This window comes from Oncorhynchus nerka, linkage group LG27 (assembly GCF_034236695.1).
Source record: "Oncorhynchus nerka isolate Pitt River linkage group LG27, Oner_Uvic_2.0, whole genome shotgun sequence".
NCBI classification, from domain to species: Eukaryota; Metazoa; Chordata; class Actinopteri; order Salmoniformes; family Salmonidae; genus Oncorhynchus; species Oncorhynchus nerka.
Genome location: NC_088422.1, coordinates 14,736,848 through 14,756,305, shown reverse-complemented (window position 1 = coordinate 14,756,305; position 19,458 = coordinate 14,736,848). Strand labels below are relative to the sequence as shown.

General features: G+C 43.7%; 1 protein-coding gene across 1 annotated transcript in view; it reads left to right on the top strand.

The window, feature by feature from the left end:
• Positions 1 to 19,458, top strand: part of LOC115111158 (adhesion G-protein coupled receptor V1-like) — a 248,439-nt gene that overhangs the window by 214,146 nt on the left and 14,835 nt on the right. The window contains exon 86 of the mRNA XM_065011405.1: positions 18,799 to 18,920. Within this exon, the coding sequence (XP_064867477.1) occupies positions 18,799 to 18,920 (122 nt within the window). The remainder of the gene's footprint in view (positions 1 to 18,798; positions 18,921 to 19,458) is intronic.

Genomic DNA, 19,458 nt, shown 5'->3' with positions numbered 1-19,458 from the left:
TAGAAAACTCACTCCTCAACAGGGTGAGGAGAAGACAGCCTATAGAAAACATCCTCCTCAACTGAGTGAGGAGAAGACAGCCTATAGCAAACTCACTCCTTAACAGGGTGAGGAGAAGACAGCCTATAGAAAACTCACTCCTCAACAGGGTGAGGAGAAGACAGCCTATAGAAAACTCACTCCTCAACAGGGTGAGGAGAAGACAGCCTATAGAAAACTCACTCCTCAACAGGGTGAGGAGAAGACAGCCTATAGAAAACTCACTCCTCAAGAGAATGAGGAGAAGACAGCCTATAGCAAACTCACTCCTCAACAGAATGAGGAGAAGACAGCCTATAGCAAACTCACTCCTCAACAGAGTGAGGAGAAGACAGCCTATAGCAAACTCACTCCTCAACAGAGTGTGGAGAAGACAGCCTATAGCAAACTCACTCCTCAACAGGGTGAGGAGAAGACAGCCTATAGAAAACTCACTCCTCAACAGGGTGAGGAGAAGACAGCCTATAGAAAACTCACTCCTCAACAGAGTGAGGAGAAGACAGCCTATAGCAAACTCACTCCTCAACAGAGTGAGGAGAAGACAGCCTATAGCAAACTCACTCCTCAACAGAATGAGGAGAAGACAGCCTATAGCAAACTCACTCCTCAACAGAGTGAGGAGAAGACAGTCTATAGCAAACTCACTCCTCAACAGAGTGTGGAGAAGACAGCCTATAGCAAACTCACTCCTCAACAGGGTGAGGAGAAGACAGCCTATAGAAAACTCACTCCTCAACAGGGTGAGGAGAAGACAGCCTATAGAAAACTCACTCCTCAACAGAGTGAGGAGAAGAGCAAACTCACTCCTCAACAGAGTAAGACAGCCTATAGCAAACTCACTCCTCAACAGAGTGAGGAGAAGACAGCCTATAGCAAACTCACTCCTCAACAGGGTGAGGAGAAGACAGCCTATTTCAAACTCACTCCTCAGAGTGAGGAGAAGACAGCCTATAGCAAACTCACTCCTCAACAGAGTGAGGAGAAGACAGCCTATAGCAAACTCACTCCTCAACAGAGAGAGCTCTATTCTTCCATCCCACCCACTCCAGCAACCCCCAGCACAGCTTGCATGACTGGCTCATCCACAGATGGTGGGTAGGATGTCCTTGTTCCAGCACTCTGTGGTAGGTTCCCTGAAAAGCCTGTTGAGCTTTCTTGTTATAACACACATCTAATCCCCAACCCAGGCTGCTGGACTATTTTTACTATGGCCTTCAAATCCACCCCGCACACACACACACACACACACACATACACCACTCATATCACAAACAAAGCAACCACGCATCTGATCAGGCACAATAAGGCAGCCTTGATTAAAGCGTTATGCAATGTGCACTTCAGTGCAAAACACATACAGCGCAATCAGAAAGTATTCAAACCCCTTGACTTTTTCCACATTTTGTTATGTTACAGCCTTATTCTAAAATTAATAACATTTGTTTTTTTCCCTCATCAATCTACACACAATACCTCATAATGACAAAGCAAAAACTGTTTTTTTTTTTTAGAAATTCTTGCAAAGTTATTTTAAAAAATAAAACAGAAATATCAGATTTGCATAAGTATTCAGACCATTTGCTTTTGACTCCCGAGTGGCGCAGCGGTCTAAGGCACTGCATATCAGTGCTAGAGGTGTCACTAAAGACCCTGGTTCAATCCCAGGCTTTGTCACAACCAGCCGTGATTGGGAGTCACATAGGGCGGCGCACAACTGGCCCAGCGTCATCCGGGTTAGGGTTTGGCCGGGGTAGACCGTCATTGTAAATAAGAATTTGTTGTTAACTGACGTGCCTAGTTAAATAAAGGTTAAATACATTCAAACCGATTTTTATCAGTACATTGTTGAAGCACCTCTGGCAGCAATTACAGCCTTGAGTCTTCTTGGGTATGACGCTACAAGCTTGCCACATCTGTATCTCCCATTATTCTCTGCAGATCCTCTCAAGCTCTGTCAGGTTGGATGGGAGCTTAGCTGCATAGCTATTTTCAGGTCTCTCCAGAGATGTTCGATCAGGTTCAAGTCCGGGCTCTGGCTGGGCCACTCAGAGACATTCAGAGACTTATCCCGAAGCCACTCCTGCGTTGTTTTGGCAGTGTGCTGAGAGTCGTTATCCTGTTCGAAGGTGAATCTTGCCCCAGCCTAAGGTCCTGAGCGCTCTGCAGCAGGTTTTCATCAATGATCTCTTTGTACTTTGCTCCATCTTTCCCTTGATCCTGACTAGTCTCCCAGTCCCTGCCGCTGAAAAACATCCCACAGCATGATGCTGTCACCTCCATCCTCCAGATGTGACGCTTGGCATTCAGGTCAAACAGTTCAATCTTGGTTTCATCAGACCAGAGAATCTTGTTTCTCATGGTCTGAGTGTACTTAAGGTATTTCAGTTTTTTAAATTGTAATACATTTGCTAACATTTCTAAAAACCTGTTTTCGCTTCATCATTATGAGGTATTGTGTGTAGATCAAGGAGGAAAACTGTTTTATTTAATCCCTTTTAGAAAAAGGCTCTAAAGTAAAAACATTTGGAAAAAGCCAAGGGGCCTGAATATATTCCGAATGCACTGTACATACTGTAGGCTACTCACATGCACAGAGTGGGTAGAACACAGTTCCTTACGAACATAACTTATTCAATACACCCACATACAGTGTGTACACACACACACACACACACACACACACACACACACAATATCCCTGGTTTTTGTTTTGGTCCATCAGTATCATGAATCCAATCCCTCTCCATTATTACAAGGTATCAGTTCATTAGACTCAGACTGGCTGTGTTACTAGTTATCAGTTCAGACTGGCTGAGTTACTAGGTATCAGTTCATTAGACTCAGACTGGCTGTGTTACTAGGTATCAGTTCATTAGACTCAGACTGGCTGTGTTACTAGGTATCAGTTCATTAGACTCAGACTGCCTGTGTTACTAGGTATCAGTTCATTAGACCCAGACTGGCTGTGTTACTAGGTATCAGTTCATTAGACTCAGACTGGCTGTGTTACTAGGTATCAGTTCAGACTGGCTGTGTTACTAGATGTCAGTTCATTAGACTCAGAATTGGCTGTGTTACTAGATATCAGTTCATTAGACTCAGACTGGCTGTGTTACTAGGTATCAGTTCAGACTGGCTGAGGTACTAGATATCAGTTCAGACTGGCTGTGTTACTAGGTATCAGTTCAGACTGACTGTGTTACTAGTTATCAGTTCAGACTGGCTGTGTTACTAGGTATCAGTTCAGACTGGCTGTGTTACTAGGTATCAGTTCAGACTGGCTGTGTTACTAGGTATCAGTTCAGACTGGCTGTGTTACTAGATATCAGTTCAGACTGGCTGTGTTACCAGGTATGAGTTCAGACTGGATGTGTTACTAGGTATCAGTTCAGACTGGCTGTGTTACTAGATATCAGTTCATTAGACTCAGACTGGCTGTGTTACTAGATATCAGTTCAGACTGGCTGTGTTACTAGGTATCAGTTCAGACTAGCTGTGTTACTAGGTATCAGTTCAGACTGGCTGTTTTTCCTAGGTATCAGTTCAGACTGGCTGTGTTACTAGATATCAGTTCAGACTGGCTGTGTTACTAGGTATCAGTTCAGACTGGCTGTGTTACTAGATATCAGTTCAGACTGGCTGTGTTACTAGGTATCAGTTCAGACTGGCTGTGTTACTAGATATCAGTTCAGACTGGCTGTGTTACTAGATATCAGTTCAGACTGGCTGTGTTACTAGGTATCAGTTCAGACTGGCTGTGTTACTAGATATCAGTTCAGACTGGCTGTGTTACTAGGTATCAGTTCATTAGACTCAGACTGGCTGTGTTACTAGGTATCAGTTCATTAGACTCAGACTGGCTGTGTAACTAGGTATCAGTTCATTAGACCCAGACTGGCTGTGTTACTAGGTATCAGTTCATTAGACTCAGACTGGCTGTGTTACTAGGTATCAGTTCAGACTGGCTGTGTTACTAGATGTCAGTTCATTAGACTCAGAATTGGCTGTGTTACTAGATATCAGTTCATTAGACTCAGACTGGCTGTGTTACTAGGTATCAGTTCAGACTGGCTGAGGTACTAGATATCAGTTCAGACTGGCTGTGTTACTAGATATCAGTTCAGACTGGCTGTGTTACTAGATATCAGTTCAGACTGGCTGTGTTACTAGATATCAGGTCATTTAACTCTGGCTTTGTTTTGGTCGCTCCCTCCAATGATAAAAGAAAGCCTGAATTAGTGGCAGTCCTTTGGCAAGCTGTTCATAGCCTCCCGTTATTCTGTGTGTTTCCACCGTAGAGCAGGCAGATCCACCGTCCCTCACAAACACACACACACACAAACACCTACACACACAACTACACCCCCATACACAACCACATTGTGCTGTTTTGGCTGACTCAGCATGCCTCTGACACTGCAGCCGTCTGTTCCTCGGGGCTTAGCACCCTGACACCTGAGGGGCACACTATAACACCCTCGCCAAACACACACACCAGGGGAGGGTTAATAGCAGTACAGCGATGTCAGTAAACAGGTTTTCAACAGCCTCTAAAGCTCCTTATTTACGCTGGCTGGGAGAGAGGCATGGCTCACTCTATTAAAAGCAGCAGACTCATTGAGAGTGTGTAAGGCACAGACACAGAGGGCGGAGGTGTCCTTGAGGTGTGTCTGTGTGGGCGTGTGTGTGCGCACTTGTGTGTGTGCACTTGTGTGTGTTTATGCACTTTATTTGTGTGTGTGTGTGGCTTGGAGTGTGTCCCTTGGAAGTTCCCTGCTGCAGGAGCCTGCTACACAGGAACAGAAGGTGACTCCATACCCCCCTGCTCCCCAACCCCAACCCAACTAATGTCCTTTTAGAAAATAGAAAATCTTTCAAGCAAATGGAAAGAGGTTCAACTTCATCAAAGGTTTTGCATTCACCAGCCTTCTCATGAAGGACGATGATACAGAACATTTTCACAAAATAGCCCATTTCCTGCCTTGCCCCAGTCCCCCCTCCTACTACAGCTAATCCTAGCTTCAGTCCTCCTCAATGTTGTTTGCCAGTCAGTGCACCCATCTGGTATCATGTTACCATGATTTAATTCTCTGGTGAACCCTCTTAATTCGCAAACACCATGCAAATAGCAAATACAGGCCTGTTTATACCCCATTCAAATACAGGCCTGTTTAAACCACATGCAAATACAGGCCTGTTTAAACCCCAGGCAAATACAGGCCTGTTTAAACCCCAGGCAAATACAGGCCTGTTTAAACCCCAGGCAAATACAGGCCTGTTTATACCCCAGGCAAATACAGGCCTGTTTAAACCCCAGGCAAATACAGGCCTGTTTAAACCCCAGGCAAATACAGGCCTGTTTAAACCCCAGGCAAATACAGGCCTGTTTAAACCCCAGGCAAATACAGGCCTGTTTATACCCCAGGCAAATACAGGCCTGTTTAAACCCCAGGCAAATACAGGCCTGTTTATACCCCAGGCAAATACAGGCCTGTTTAAACCCCAGGCAAATACAGGCCTGTTTAAACCCCAGGCAAATACAGGCCTGTTTAAACCCCAGGCAAATACAGGCCTGTTTAAACACCATTCAAGTACCGGCCTGTATAAAGAGGGCCACAGTCCTCACATACTCGATTGTGGACACGACACAAAGCATTTTACTTTCCCTTGTAAACAGACATTACATTTCAATGTTGTGTTTTCATTGGATATAGTTCTAGTATTGTACGCTATACGTTTTCTTCAGTCCTCTATTGGGAAATGACTGGTTCATTTCAATATGAAGCTCTTCTCTAGGCTCATCAAATTTCAAGTTTAATTAGTTGTATGTATGTGACACATGGTATACACCGTCCCAAAAAATTCTTACTTGCAGTTTCCTTCTAGACAATGGAACATCAATAAGAATTAATAAAAGGTAAGAATACAAACTCAACGTAAATGGCCCAGTAGAATATACACTGCTCAAAAAAATAAAGGGAACACTTAAACAACACAATGTAACTCCAAGTCAATCACACTTCTGTGAAATCAAACTGTCCACTTAGGAAGCAACACTGATTGACAATAAATTTCACATCCTGGTGTGCAAATGGAATAGACAACAGGTGGAAATTATAGGCAATTAGCAAGACACTCCCAATAAAGGAGTGGTTCTGCAGGTGGTGACCACATACCACTTCTCAGTTCCTATGCTTCCTGGCTGATGTTTTGGTCACTTTTGAATGCTGGCGGTGCTTTCACTCTAGTGGTAGCATGAGACGGAGTCTACAACCCACTCTGCTCTTTAACCCTGATAGACAGTTACTGAGATAAACACATTGGGATGGATCTTAGACCATTCCTCCATACAGAGTCCTTCCAGATCCTTGATAGCCTTCGTTTTAATGGGTTTCAAGTCTGGAGACTGAGAGGGCCATTGCAAAATGTTGAATTTGTGGCCAATTAACCATTTCTTTGTGGATTTTGATCTGTGCTTGGGGTTATTGTCTTGCTGGAAGATCCACTTGGGCCCAAGTTTCAGCCTCCTGGCAGAGGCGACCAGGTTTTGGGGAAAAATGTTCTGGTACTGGTTAAAGTTCATGATGCCGTTGACCTTAACAAGAGCTCCAGGACCAGTGGAAGCAAAATAGCCTCATAACATCAACATTACTAGTTGACATTGTGAATGGGGTTCTTTTCTGCTTAAGCATATTCTCATTTCCACACAAAACCCACCAGAGGTGTGCGTGGCCAAAGAGCTCTATTTTCATGTCATCTGATCAATGCACCGCTTCCAATTGCCAATGTTATTTCGCCAAATCCAGGCATGTACATTTGTTGGAATTGTATTAGTATAAAATAATATAATATTTGAATTATTTCATTTAAACAGTCATTTTTGCTCATTTTTATCAAGGATGTCAAAAATGTCGGACCCCACTGTATATCAAGAGGTCCTTACTGCTGTGCCACAGTACCTGAGTCACGAGGCAAGGTGTGCTTGCCAGACAATATGTACCTTTGATGTAATGACCAGTGTGCACCTTTAACTGTCAACATAGAGTAGCATGAGATGTGTTATTGTGCTCTGTCTTTATGGCAGTGTTCCATGACTGCACTTTGAACTTCAACAGGAGTCTGCCAAGAATGAGGAAATTAACCAATGCATTCTAGATCATGTGTAGAATACGTTGATAGCAGCACAATCACATGTCCTTGTTTGAACACTTGATCCTTCTTGTTGATGTTTTGTTTTCATGTCCTTGAACTTCCGAGTTGTTTTCGGGGTGTGTTCATTAGTGCAAACAGTATCTAAACGGAAAATGTTTTGCCACAAAACAATTGTGTTTCTTAATGGAGAAGTTCAATTTAGCCTGTCCTCGTTTCGGCCCTCTTGCCTCTGTTTGTTTTAAAGTGAATACACCCCATATGAGTCTGGGTCTGTTGATGAAGGCCCAATCTCTATTGTTAATACACTACCCACAAATCCTCCTGCTACTGTAATTACTGTATATACCACAGCAATGATAGGATTCGGGGTGCAATCACTGGGCCTAGACAGGCTGTCACCAGCCATGGGAGGGGTCACCCAAACAGCAGACCACCTTTTTAATCCCAAATTACAGCCCATGGTTACATACTCTGTTATCTAAGGGTATGGACAGATCAAATCTGTCCTCCCACCACTTCCCCTTGTACTGAAACAGCCTCAACTTCCAGCTCACATTATATTTATGATATATTTGAATTAGGGCACTGTCAGACTTTCCAAGAGTATGAGGAACATTTACAGCCATCTCTAGTGTTGATAATATTTTATGAAGTACAATGTTCAGTATCTTTTTATTATCTAATGTGGATTGCCTCCTTTCTTATCATTGCACTATTAACAACACTTAACAACCTTGCTATTGGATTGCATGGGCAGAAGCTGCACAATCTTATCATTATATCATGTCATCTCACTGCTTCACACAGAATGGCTATGACTGACAGTTTGATTGCATAGGCTGATAAAAACAATAAAACCATGGTGATGGTTGTGTTCCAAACCGATTGACCTTAGTAAAGGTCAGTGTTTATACATTACCAGTATATACTTATTTATTATCTCATTATACAGTACAATTTAGGAAGCCCCTGCTGATTATTTAAGAGAAAAGAGCCAACCAACACTAGGTTAGATTTGCCTTCTAGAAGCCCAGAGGGGGATTTGTGAGTCTGCCATGTAGATGTGATGACATGTTCCATTTCCCTCCCGGCTGACTCTTCCACGTTAGTACAGCAGGCCTGTAGCCAGATCCTACTGGACTGCCCAGCCACAGGACTCACACAGGAAGGCTTGGGAGAGAGTTTTGCAAGACCACATACACACAACCATGCATGAATGCACACACAACCACGCACATAACCACGCACATACAAACGATCAATTCATAACCACCGTATTACTCAAAGGGTAGGTGTGTTGCGTTGTGACAGCTGGTGACCCCTCTGTGACCCATACTCCACACAGTTTGTCTTCTCACACTGAGAAGCCTGTCAGTCCAAATATATACGGGGGTCCTTTTTCTCTTCTGATATTGCCCAGCAAAGGGATCCCTCCCTATTTTCCTCTGGAGACTGTTTAACACAATCCTTTTGGATAGAAGTGGGCACTTTGTGTTGGTTTCTCTCTATTCCATAACATTTGTGCGTTCCAGGGAGAGAGAGAGAGACGGAGAGAAGGGAGGCTCTGGATAAGCGTGTCTGTTAAATGACTAAAATGTAAGCATGAAGGAAGTGTGAGTTTAAGAGAGGGGAGATCAGAAGAGAGTAGAAAAAAAAACATCAACGCAGTGATAGACTGTCCTCCACTGTGTTATGTTGTGCCGTGCTGCTCTTCCATTTATTTATTTAACTAGGCAAGTCAGTTAAGAACAAATTCTTATTTTCAATGACGGCCTAGGAACAAGCCATGGCTGGGTTAACTGCCTGTTCAGGGGCAGAACGACAGATTTGTACCTTGTCAGCTCGGGGATTTGAACTTGCAACCTTCCGGTTACTAGTCCAATGCTCTAATGCATTCACCACTTTCTCCTTGTTCCTCCTCAGCACCTCTCGATATGACAAAGCTCTGTGGCACATCATACACAACTCCACCCCGGCTAGCTAGCACACATTCTACATAATGGTAATGGGGCTTTATTAGCCTGGGCCTGGCTAGCTAGCACACATTCTACATAATGGTAATAGGGCTTTATAAACCTGGGCCTGGCTAGCTAGCACACATTCTACATAATGGTAATAGGGCTTTAGTAGCCTGGGCCTGGCTAGCTAGCACACATTCTACATAATGGTAATGGGGCTTTATTAGCCTGGGCCTGGCTAGCTAACACAGCCTCCATAATGGTAATGGGGCTTTATTAGCCTGGGCCTGGATAGTTAACACACAGCCTCCATTATGGTAATGGGGCTTCATTAGCCTAGGCCTGGCTAGCTAACACAGCCTCCATAATGGTAACGGGGCTTTATTAGCCTAGGCCTGGCTAGCTAACACAGCCTCCATATTGGTAATGGGGCTTTATTAGCCTGGGCCTGGATAGTTAACATACAGCCTCCATAATGGTAACGGGGCTTTATTAGCCTAGGCCTGGCTAGCTAACACAGCCTCCATAATGGTAATGGGCTTTATTAGCCTAGGCCTGGATAGTTAACACACAGCCTCCATAATGGTAATGGGGCTTTATTAGCCTAGGCCTGGCTAGCTAACACAGCCTCCATAATGGTAATGGGCTTTATTAGCCTAGGCCTGGATAGTTAACACACAGCCTCCATAATGGTAATGGGGCTTTATTAGCCTGGGCCTGGCTAGCTAACACAGCCTCCATAATGGTAACGGGGCTTTATTAGCCTAGGCCTGGATAGTTAACACACAGCCTCCATAATGGTAATGGGGCTTTATTAGCCTGGGCCTGGCTAGCTAACACAGCCTCCATAATGGTAATTTGGCCTAAATTAGGCTAAATTAGGCTAAATTGGCCTAAAGTATGTCCCTCTTACTGCCCTGAATGCTTCTGCTGATCCTATAGCTATTGTATGCAGTAATCATATGCCTATGAACCAGAGTAATACTGTTGGCACTGAGGTGGTGTGCCCTAGTAGGAAGTCCACTGTGTGAAACTCACCCTGGAAAGATAAAAATATTTATTTTTATTTAACCTTTATTTAACCAGGTAGGCCAGTTGAGAACAAGTTCTCATTTACAACTGCCACCTGGCCAAGATAAAGCAAAGCAGTGCGACAAAAACAACAACACAGAGTTACACATAGGATAAACAAATGTACAGTCAATAACACACTAGAAAAATCTGTATACAGTGTGTGCAAATGAAGTAAGGAGGTAAGGCGATAAATAGGTCATGGTGGCGAAGTAATTACAATTAACACTAGAGTGATAGATGTGCAGATGAGGATGTGCAAGTAGAAATACTGCTGTGAAAAAGAGCAGAGCAACAAATATGGGGATGAGGTAGGTAGTTGGTTGGATGGGCTATTAACAGATGGGCTATGTACAGCTGCAGTGATCAGTAAGCTGCTCTGACAGTTGATGCTTAAAGTTAGTGAGGGAGATAAGTCTCCAACTGTCTCCAAGTGATTTTTGGAATTCGTTCCAGTCATTGGCAACAGAGAACTGGAAGGAAAGGCAGCCAAAGAGGTGTTGGCTTTAGCGATGACCAGTGAAATATACCTGCTGGAGCGCGTACTACGGGTGGGTGTTGCTATGGTGACCAGTGAGGTGAGATAAGGCGGAGCTTTAGAGACTTATAGATGACCTGGAGCCAGTGGGTTTGGCGACGAATATGTAGCAAGGACCAGCCAACGAGAGCATACAGGTCGCAGTGGTGGGTAGTATATGGGGCTTTGGTGACAAAACGGATGGCACTGTGATAGACTGCATCCAATTTGCTGAGTAGAGTGTTGGAGGCTATTTTGAAAATGACATCGCTGAAGTCAAGGATTGGTAGGATAGTCAGTTTTACAACAGTATGTTTGGCAGCATGACTGAAGGAGGCGTTGTTGCGAAATAGGAAGCCGATTCTAGATTTAATTTTGGATTGGAGATGCTTAATGTGAGTCTAGAAGCACAGTTTACAGTCTAGCCAGACACCCAAGTATTTATAGTTGACCACATATTCTATGTCAGAACCGTCCAGAGTAGTGATGCAAGTCGGGCAGGTGGGGGCAGCGATTGGCGATTTAAGAGCAGTTGGAGGCCACGGAAGGAGTGTTGTATGGCATTGAAGCTCGTTTGGAGGTTTGTTACACAGTGTCCAAAGAAGTGTGAGATGTATACAGAATGGTGTCGTCTGCATAGAGGTGGATAAAAGAATCACCCGCAGCAAGAGCGACATCATTGATATATACAGAGAAAAGAGTCAGCCCGAGAATTGAACCCTGTGACACCCCCATAGAGACTGCCAGAGGTCCAGACAACAGGCCCTCCGATTTGAGACACTGAACTCTGTCTGAGAAGTAGTTAGTGAACCAGGTGAGGAAGTCATTAGAGAAACCAAGGCTGAGTCTGCCGATAAGAATACAGTGATTGACAGAGTCAAAAGGTCGATGAAGACAGCTGCACAGTACTGTCTTTTATTGATGGCGGTTATGATATCGTTTAGGACCTTGAGCGTGGCTGAGGTGCAGCCATGACCAGCTCGGAAGCCAGATTGCATAGCGGAGAAGATACGGTGGGATTCAAAATGGTCGGTGATCTGTTTGTTCACCTGGCTTTTGAAGACTTTAGAAAGGCAGGGCAGGATGGATATAGGTCTGTAACAGTTTGGGTCTAGAGTGTCTCCCCCTTTGAAGAGGGGGATGACCGCGTCCGCTTTCCAATCTTTAGGAATCTCAGACGATACGAAAGAGAGGTTGAACAGACTAGTAATAGAGGTTGCAGCAATGGTGGCAGATAATTTTATGAAGAGAGGGTCCAGATTGTCTAGCCCAGCTGATTTGTAGGGATCCCGATTTTGCAGCGCTTTCAGAACATCCGCTCCCTGGATTTGGGTGAAGGAGAAGCGGCGGGAGGGCTTGGGCCAGTTGCTGCAGGGGGTGCAGAGCTGTTGGCCGAGGTTGGGGTAGCCAGGTGGAAGGCATAGCCAGCCATAGAGAAATACTTCTTGAAATTCTTGATTACCGTGGATTTATCGGTGGTGACAGTGTTTCCTTGTGCAATGGGCAGCTGGGAGGAGGTGCTCTTCTTCATGGATTTGGTGAGGAAAGCACTTTTAAAGAACAACCAGGCATGCTCTACTGATGGGATAAGGTCAATATCCTTCCAGGATACCCGGGTCCAGGTCGATTAGAAAGGCCTGCTTGTAGAAGTGTTTTAGGGAGCATTTGACAGTGATGAGGGGTGGTCGTTTGACCGACGACCCATGACAGACCCAGTCAATGAGGCAGTGATCACTTAGATCCTGGTTGAAAACAGCAGAGGTGTATTTAGAGGGCAAGTTGGTCAGGATGATATCTATGAGGGTGCCCATGTTTACGGATTTGGGGTTGTACCTGGTAGGTTCCTTGATATTTGTTTGAGATTGAGGGCATCTAGCTTAGATTGTAGGATGGCCGGGGTGTTAAGCATGTCCCAGTTTAGGTCACCTAACAATACGAACTCTGACAATAGATTGAGGGCAATCAATTCACATATGGTGTCCAGGGCACAGCTGGGAGCTGAGGGGGGTCAATAACAAGCAGCAACAGTGAGGGACTTATTTCTGGAGAGATGGATTTTTACAAGTAGAAGCTCGAACTGTTTGGGCATAGACCTGGATAGTATGACAGAACTTTGTAGGATATCTCTACAGTAGATTGCAAATCCGCCCCCTTTAGCAGTTCTATCTTGACATAAAATGTTGTAATTGGGAATGGAAATGTCCGAATTTTTGGTGGCCTTCCTAAGCCAGGATTCAGGCACGGCTAGGCCGTAAGGTTTGGCGGAGTGTTTAAAAGCTGTGAATAAAGCAAACGTAGGGAAGAGGCTTCTGATGTTAACATGCATGAATGAAATAACCAGAGCATGTCTACCTCTGCTAAGCTTCCCAGTAAAGCCAGAAAATCAGGCATCCCAGAAAAGTGTTAAAAATAGCCCACTTTAACATCTGTAGCTTAAGAAACGAGGTTCATGAAATCAATCATTTGCTAGTAACTGATGACATTCATATTCTGACTATCTCTGAAACTCACTTAGATAATACCTTTGAAGATACAGTGGAAGCAATACAAGGTTACAAGATATACAGAAATGCCAAAGGTGGAGGTGTGGCTAATTATATTCAGAACCACATTCCGGTAAACCTTAGAGAGTATCTCATGTTAAAATACTGTTGAAGTAATATGGCTACAGGTTCATCTGCCTGAAGCCCTTTCTGGTGGGAAGCTGCTATAGACAACCAAGTGCAGTATCTGGATAATGTGTGAAAATGCTTGACAATGTATGTGATATCAATAGAGAGGTATACATTCTGGGTGATTTAAATATTTACTGGCTTTCATCAGGCTGCCCACTCAAGAGAAAGCTTCAAACTGTAACTAGTCCCTGCAACCTGGCTCAGGTTAACAGCACAAGAATAAAATCATCAACATGTATTGATCATATCTTAATTAATGCTGCAGAAATGTGTTTGAAAGCAGTATCCAAATCCATCATATCTAGTGATCACAATACAGTAGCCATATCTAGGAAAACCAAAGTTCCAAAGGCTGGGCCTAATGTTGTGTATAAGAAGTCATACAAAAAGTTTTGTAGTGATTCCTATGTTGTAAATGTGAAGAATATTTGTTGGTCCGTGGTGTGTAATGACAAGCAACTAGACGCTGCACTTGACACATTTATGAAATTGCTTATCCCAGTTACTAATAAGCATGCACCCCATTAAGAAAATGACTGTGAAAACTGTTAAATTCCTGTGGATTAATGAGGAATTGAAAATGTGTATGCTTGAGAGGGATGAGGCGAAATAAATGTCAAATAGGTTCTGGCTGTACAAAAGATTGGCAAACGTACTGTAAATTGAGAAATCGTGACTAAACTGAATAAAAAGAAGATGAAACTGCACTATGAAATAAAGATAAATTACATAAAGAATGATAGTAAGAAGCTTTGGAACACTTTAAATTACATTTTGGGTAAAAAGGGCAAACTCAGCTCCATCATTCGTTGAATCAGATGGCTCATTCATCAAAAAAAACACTGATATTGCCTACTACTCTAATTATTTTTTGATTGCCAATATTAGCAAACTTAGGCATGACATGCCAGCAACAAACGCTGACACTACACATCCAAGTACATCTGACCAAATTATGAAAGACAAGCCTTGTAATTTTAAATTCCGTAAAGGAAGTGTGGAAGAGGTGAAAAAAGTATTATTGTCTATCAACAATGACAAGCCACCTGGGTCTGACAACAAATCACTCAGGATAATAGCAGACAATATTGCCACTCCACATAAAGCAACTAACTCATGCCAGCAGTAAAATTTGATTTCAAAAACAGAAAAAAATACACCTTATGAAACAACGGGGACTGTGAAGCAACACAAACAGACACATGCGTACAAACACACGACAGCATACGCACTATACACACATGTTGTAAGGGGTGCATAACTGGTGGCAGGGAAGTCAGACACAGGAGAGCAGAACTGGGTAATAACCGGAGCAGTTTAATATCAAAACCAACAGCATCGAGAAATACAAATTATGGGTACAAAACCCGTCGCGCACCAGTCAAAATGTGCACAAGCACATACAACAAACAATTTCACACACAGACATGGGGGGGAACAGAGAGTTAAATACGCAACAAGTAATGAGGGAAATGTAAACCAGGTGTGTCGGAAAACAAGACAAAACAAATGGAAAATTAAAGGTGGATCGGTGATGGCTAGAAGACAGGTGACGTCAACCACCGAACGCCGCCCGAACAAGGAGAGGAACCGACTTTGGAGAAAGTCGTGACACATGCACACATGGATTTGTGTTATCGATATGTGGTAGCAGAGTAGAGGCCTGAGGGCACACACTGAGTATATTGTGAAATCTGTTATGAATGTATTGTAATGTTTTTAAAATGTATAACAGCCATCATTTTGCTGGGTCCCAGGAAGAGTACAGTGGCTTGTGAAAGTATTCACCCCCCCTGGCATTTTTCTTATTTTGTTGCCTTTACAACATGGAATTAAAATTGATTTTATTCTGAACAAACAAGAAATAAGACAAAAAAACAGAAAACTTGAGCGTGCACAACTATTCAACCCCACAAAGTCAATACCTTGTAGAACCACCTTTTGCAGCAATTACAGCTGCAAGTCTCTTGGGGAATATTTCTATAAGCTTGGCACATCTAGCCAATGGGATTTTTGCCCATTCTTCAGGCAAAACAGCTCCAGCTCCTTTAAGTTGGATGGTTTCTGCTGGTGTACAGCAATCTTTAACTCATACCACAGGTTTTCAATTGGATTGACCTCTGGGCTTTGACTAGGCCATTCCAAGACATTTAAATGTTTCCCCTTCAACCACACGAGTGTTGCTTTAGCTGTATGCTTAGGGTCATTGTCCTGCTGGAAGGTGAACCTCCGTCCCAGTCTCAAATCTCTGGAAGACTGAAACAGGTTTCCCTCAAGAATTTCTCTGTATTTAACGCCATCCAACATTCATTCAATTCTGACCAGTTTCCCAGTCCCTGCCGATGAAAAACATCCCCACAGCATGATGCTGCCACCACCATGCTTCACTGTGGGGATGGTGTTCTCGGGTGTTGTGAGGTGTTGGGTTTACCCCAGACATAGCGTTTTCCTTGATGGCCAAAAAGCTCAATTTTAGTCTCATCTGACCAGAGTACCTTCTTCCATATGTTTGGGGAGTCTCCCACATGCCTTTTGCCAAACACCAAACATGTTTGCTTATTTTTTTCTGGACACTCTTCCATAAAGCCCAGCTCTATGTACGAGTGTACGGCTTAAAGTGGTCCAATGGACAGATACCCCAATCTCCCCTGTGGAGCTTTGCAGCTCCTTCTGGGTTATCTTTGGTCTCTTTGTTGCCTCTCTGATTAATGCCCACCTTGCCTGGTTCGTGAGTTTTGGTGGGTGGCACTCTCTTGGCAGGTTTCTTGTGGTGCCATATTCTATCCATTTAAAAAAAAAATATTTAATGGTGCTCTGTGGGATGTTCAAAGTTTCTGATATTTTTTTATAACCCAACCCTGATCTGTACTTCTCCACATCTTTGTCCCTGACCTGTTTGGAGAGCCCCTTGGTCTTCATGGTGCCGCTTGCTTAGTGGTGTATACTGAGACAGATTTTTTTATTTTACCTTTATTTAACTAGGCAAGTCAGTTAAGAACAAATTCTTATTTTCATTGACGGCCTAGGAACAGTGGGTTAACTGCCTGTTCAGGGGCAGAACGACAGATTTTTACTTTGTCAGCTCTGGGATTTGATCTTTCAACCTTCCGGTTACTAGTCCAATGCTCTAACCACTAGGCTACCTGTCGCCCCAAATCAGACACAGGTGGACTTAATTAATTAAATAACGAGACTTCTGAAGGTAATTGGTTGCACCAGATCCTATTTAGGGGCTTCATAGGAAAGGGGGTGAATACATATGCACACACCACCTTTAAAAATAATTTAAAATAATTTGAAACAAGTAAAAAATTTTCATTTCACTTCACTAATTTGGGCTATTTTGTGGATGTCCATTACATTAAATCCAAATAAAAAATGGCAAGGGGGGTGTATACTTTTGCAAGGCACTCTAGCTGCTGCCTTGGACCCATTCAACATCCCTGTCATTATACAGTCGCTCTTTGTGCTCCCTGTGATTAACACGCTAGGTATTAATGAGCACAGAAACAAAACACTCTCTCTCTCGCTCTCTCCATATCTTCCTCCCTCTTTCTCTCTATCTCCATCTCTTCCCCCCCCTCTCTCTCTATCTCCATCTCTTCCTCCCTCTCTATTTCCATATCTTCCTCCCTCTCTCTCTCTATCTCCATATCTTCCTCCCTCTCTCTCTCTATCTCCATCTCCCCCCCCTCTCTCTCTATCTCCATATCTTCCTCCCTCTCTCTCTCTATCTCCATATCTTCCTCCCTCTTTCTCTCTATCTCCATCTCTTCCTCCCTCTTTCTCTCTATCTCCATCTCTTCCTCCCTCTCTCTCTCTATCTCCATCTCTTCCTCCCTCTCTCTCTCTATCTCCATATCTTCCTCCCTCTCTCTCTCTATCTCCATATCTTCCTCCCTCTTTCTCTCTATCTCCATCTCTTCCTCCCTCTCTCTCTCTCTTGCTGTATGGATGCACTGCACCTTTTAATGACTCAGCCCTCTCTTGGATGCAAGTTCTTGTTTTGTTTGTCGTCAAAGAGGAGGATCAGGCCTGCTAATATAGAGGAGGATCAGGCCTGCTAATAAAGTGGAGGTTCAGGCCTGCTAATATAGAGGAGGATCAGGCCTGCTAATATAGTGGAGGTTCAGGCCTGCTAATATAGTGGAGGTTCAGGCCTGCTAATATAGTTGAGGTTCAGACCTGCTAATATAGTGATTCAGGCCTGCTAATATAGAGGGGGTTCAGGCCTGCTCTGAGAAGTTTTCTATCCCAGTGCTCAGCCATAGCCATGGTTCTCCTGTCCGTCTGTCTTTCTAAAGAAGTCAGGGCCCGAGTCTGACAGGGTTAGAGATATGGGTATGATGTGCCATATTCTGTCCAGTATATCATCTCCCTGGTATAGCATCACCCTGGTATATTATCTACGTGGTATATCATTACCCTGGTATAGCATCACCCTGGTATATTATCTCCCTGGTATACCATTACCATGGTATAGCATCAACCTGGTATAGCATCACCCTGGTATATTATCTCCCTGGTATATCATTACCCTGGTATCGCATCACCCTGGTATAGCATCTCCCTGGTATATCATTACCATGGTATAGCATCACCCTGGTATAGCATCTCCCTGGTATATCATTACCATGGTATAGCATCAACCTAGTGTATTATCTATCTGGTATATCATTACCCTGATATAGCATCTCCCTGGTATAGCATCTCCCTGGTATATCATTATCATGGTATAGCATCACCCTGGTATATTATCTACCTGGTATATCATTACCCTGGTATAGCATATTCCTGGTCAAGCATCACCCTGGTATATTCTCTACCTGGTATATAATCTACCTGGTATATAATCTACCTGGTATGGCTCTGTCCCCTATCTGTTTTGGTCAGTTCTGTCCTTATAAAATGTGGGTTACCAGGACCACTCACTTTTAGGTCCTACCAGCATGTGTAGGGACTGCTTACAGCCCAGTCTTAGCTGAGCACTTGGCACAGCGTCCAGTCAGTGCACGTGTGCGTTCGTGGTTGTGGGAGTATGTTCGTGCGTGGAGACAGGTTTACTGTACCAGGCAGCCTTGTGCCAGGATCTGTGACCTACAGTAAAGCCTCCAGATTAAGAGTGGCTTCATTTAACCAGCCCTAAGGGCCTGGTCTCTGGTCTCTGCCCCGGTCCCAGCTCACTACACTATACTGGGCCACAGCCAGGCCTGGACAGAGAGCAGAGATCATTTAGAACACTCTGAACTTTTAGGAAAAACTCCCAATTTCTGATCGTCATAGAATGAATACATTATATTTAACCTAAGAATGTCATTATATGGGTGTGTGTCTGTGTGTGTTAACTGTGTATTAGAGTGACTCTGCGCTGTTGTGTGTGTTTCAGAGGTGCCCATGGTGCTGTACCTGTTTGCCCTGGTGTCCCTGGTGTTGCTGTGGGCAGGACTACACATGGGCTACAGATACCTGTGGATGCTCATCCTCTACGTCATCTTCAACCTCCTGCTGGTAAGGTATCATCATTGTGTGCGTCTTATTGACTCTCTATTTCTGTCAAAACTTAAGGAAAATCTTTCTTAGTTTTGTAAATGTTACAACAGCACACTTAGATACAGCAACTTCCTAGATACTTGAGAGGCCAGATGTGTAGACATTGGCGTAATAACTCTCCTCAGGTTCAGTAACTCTCCTCAGGTTCAGTAACTCTCCTCAGGTTCGGTAACTCTCCTCAGGTTCAGTAACTCTCCTCAGGTTCAGTAACTCTCCTCAGGTTCAGTAACTCTCCTCAGGTTTGTTTTTGCCAGTGTGTGTGAGTGCAGAATAGCCTCTCTCCTTCTCAAAGCTCATAGCTCTCTGGAGGCACATCGGTACTATGTATTGATCCCTTAAAGGGACACACACACACACACATGTGGGGCCCAACAGTGCAGTGGCTTAAAGGGATACTTTGAGATTTTGGCAATGAGGCCCTTTATCTACTTCCCCAGAATCAGATGAACTCTTGGATATAATTTTTATATCTTTGCTTGTGGTTTGAAGGAAATTT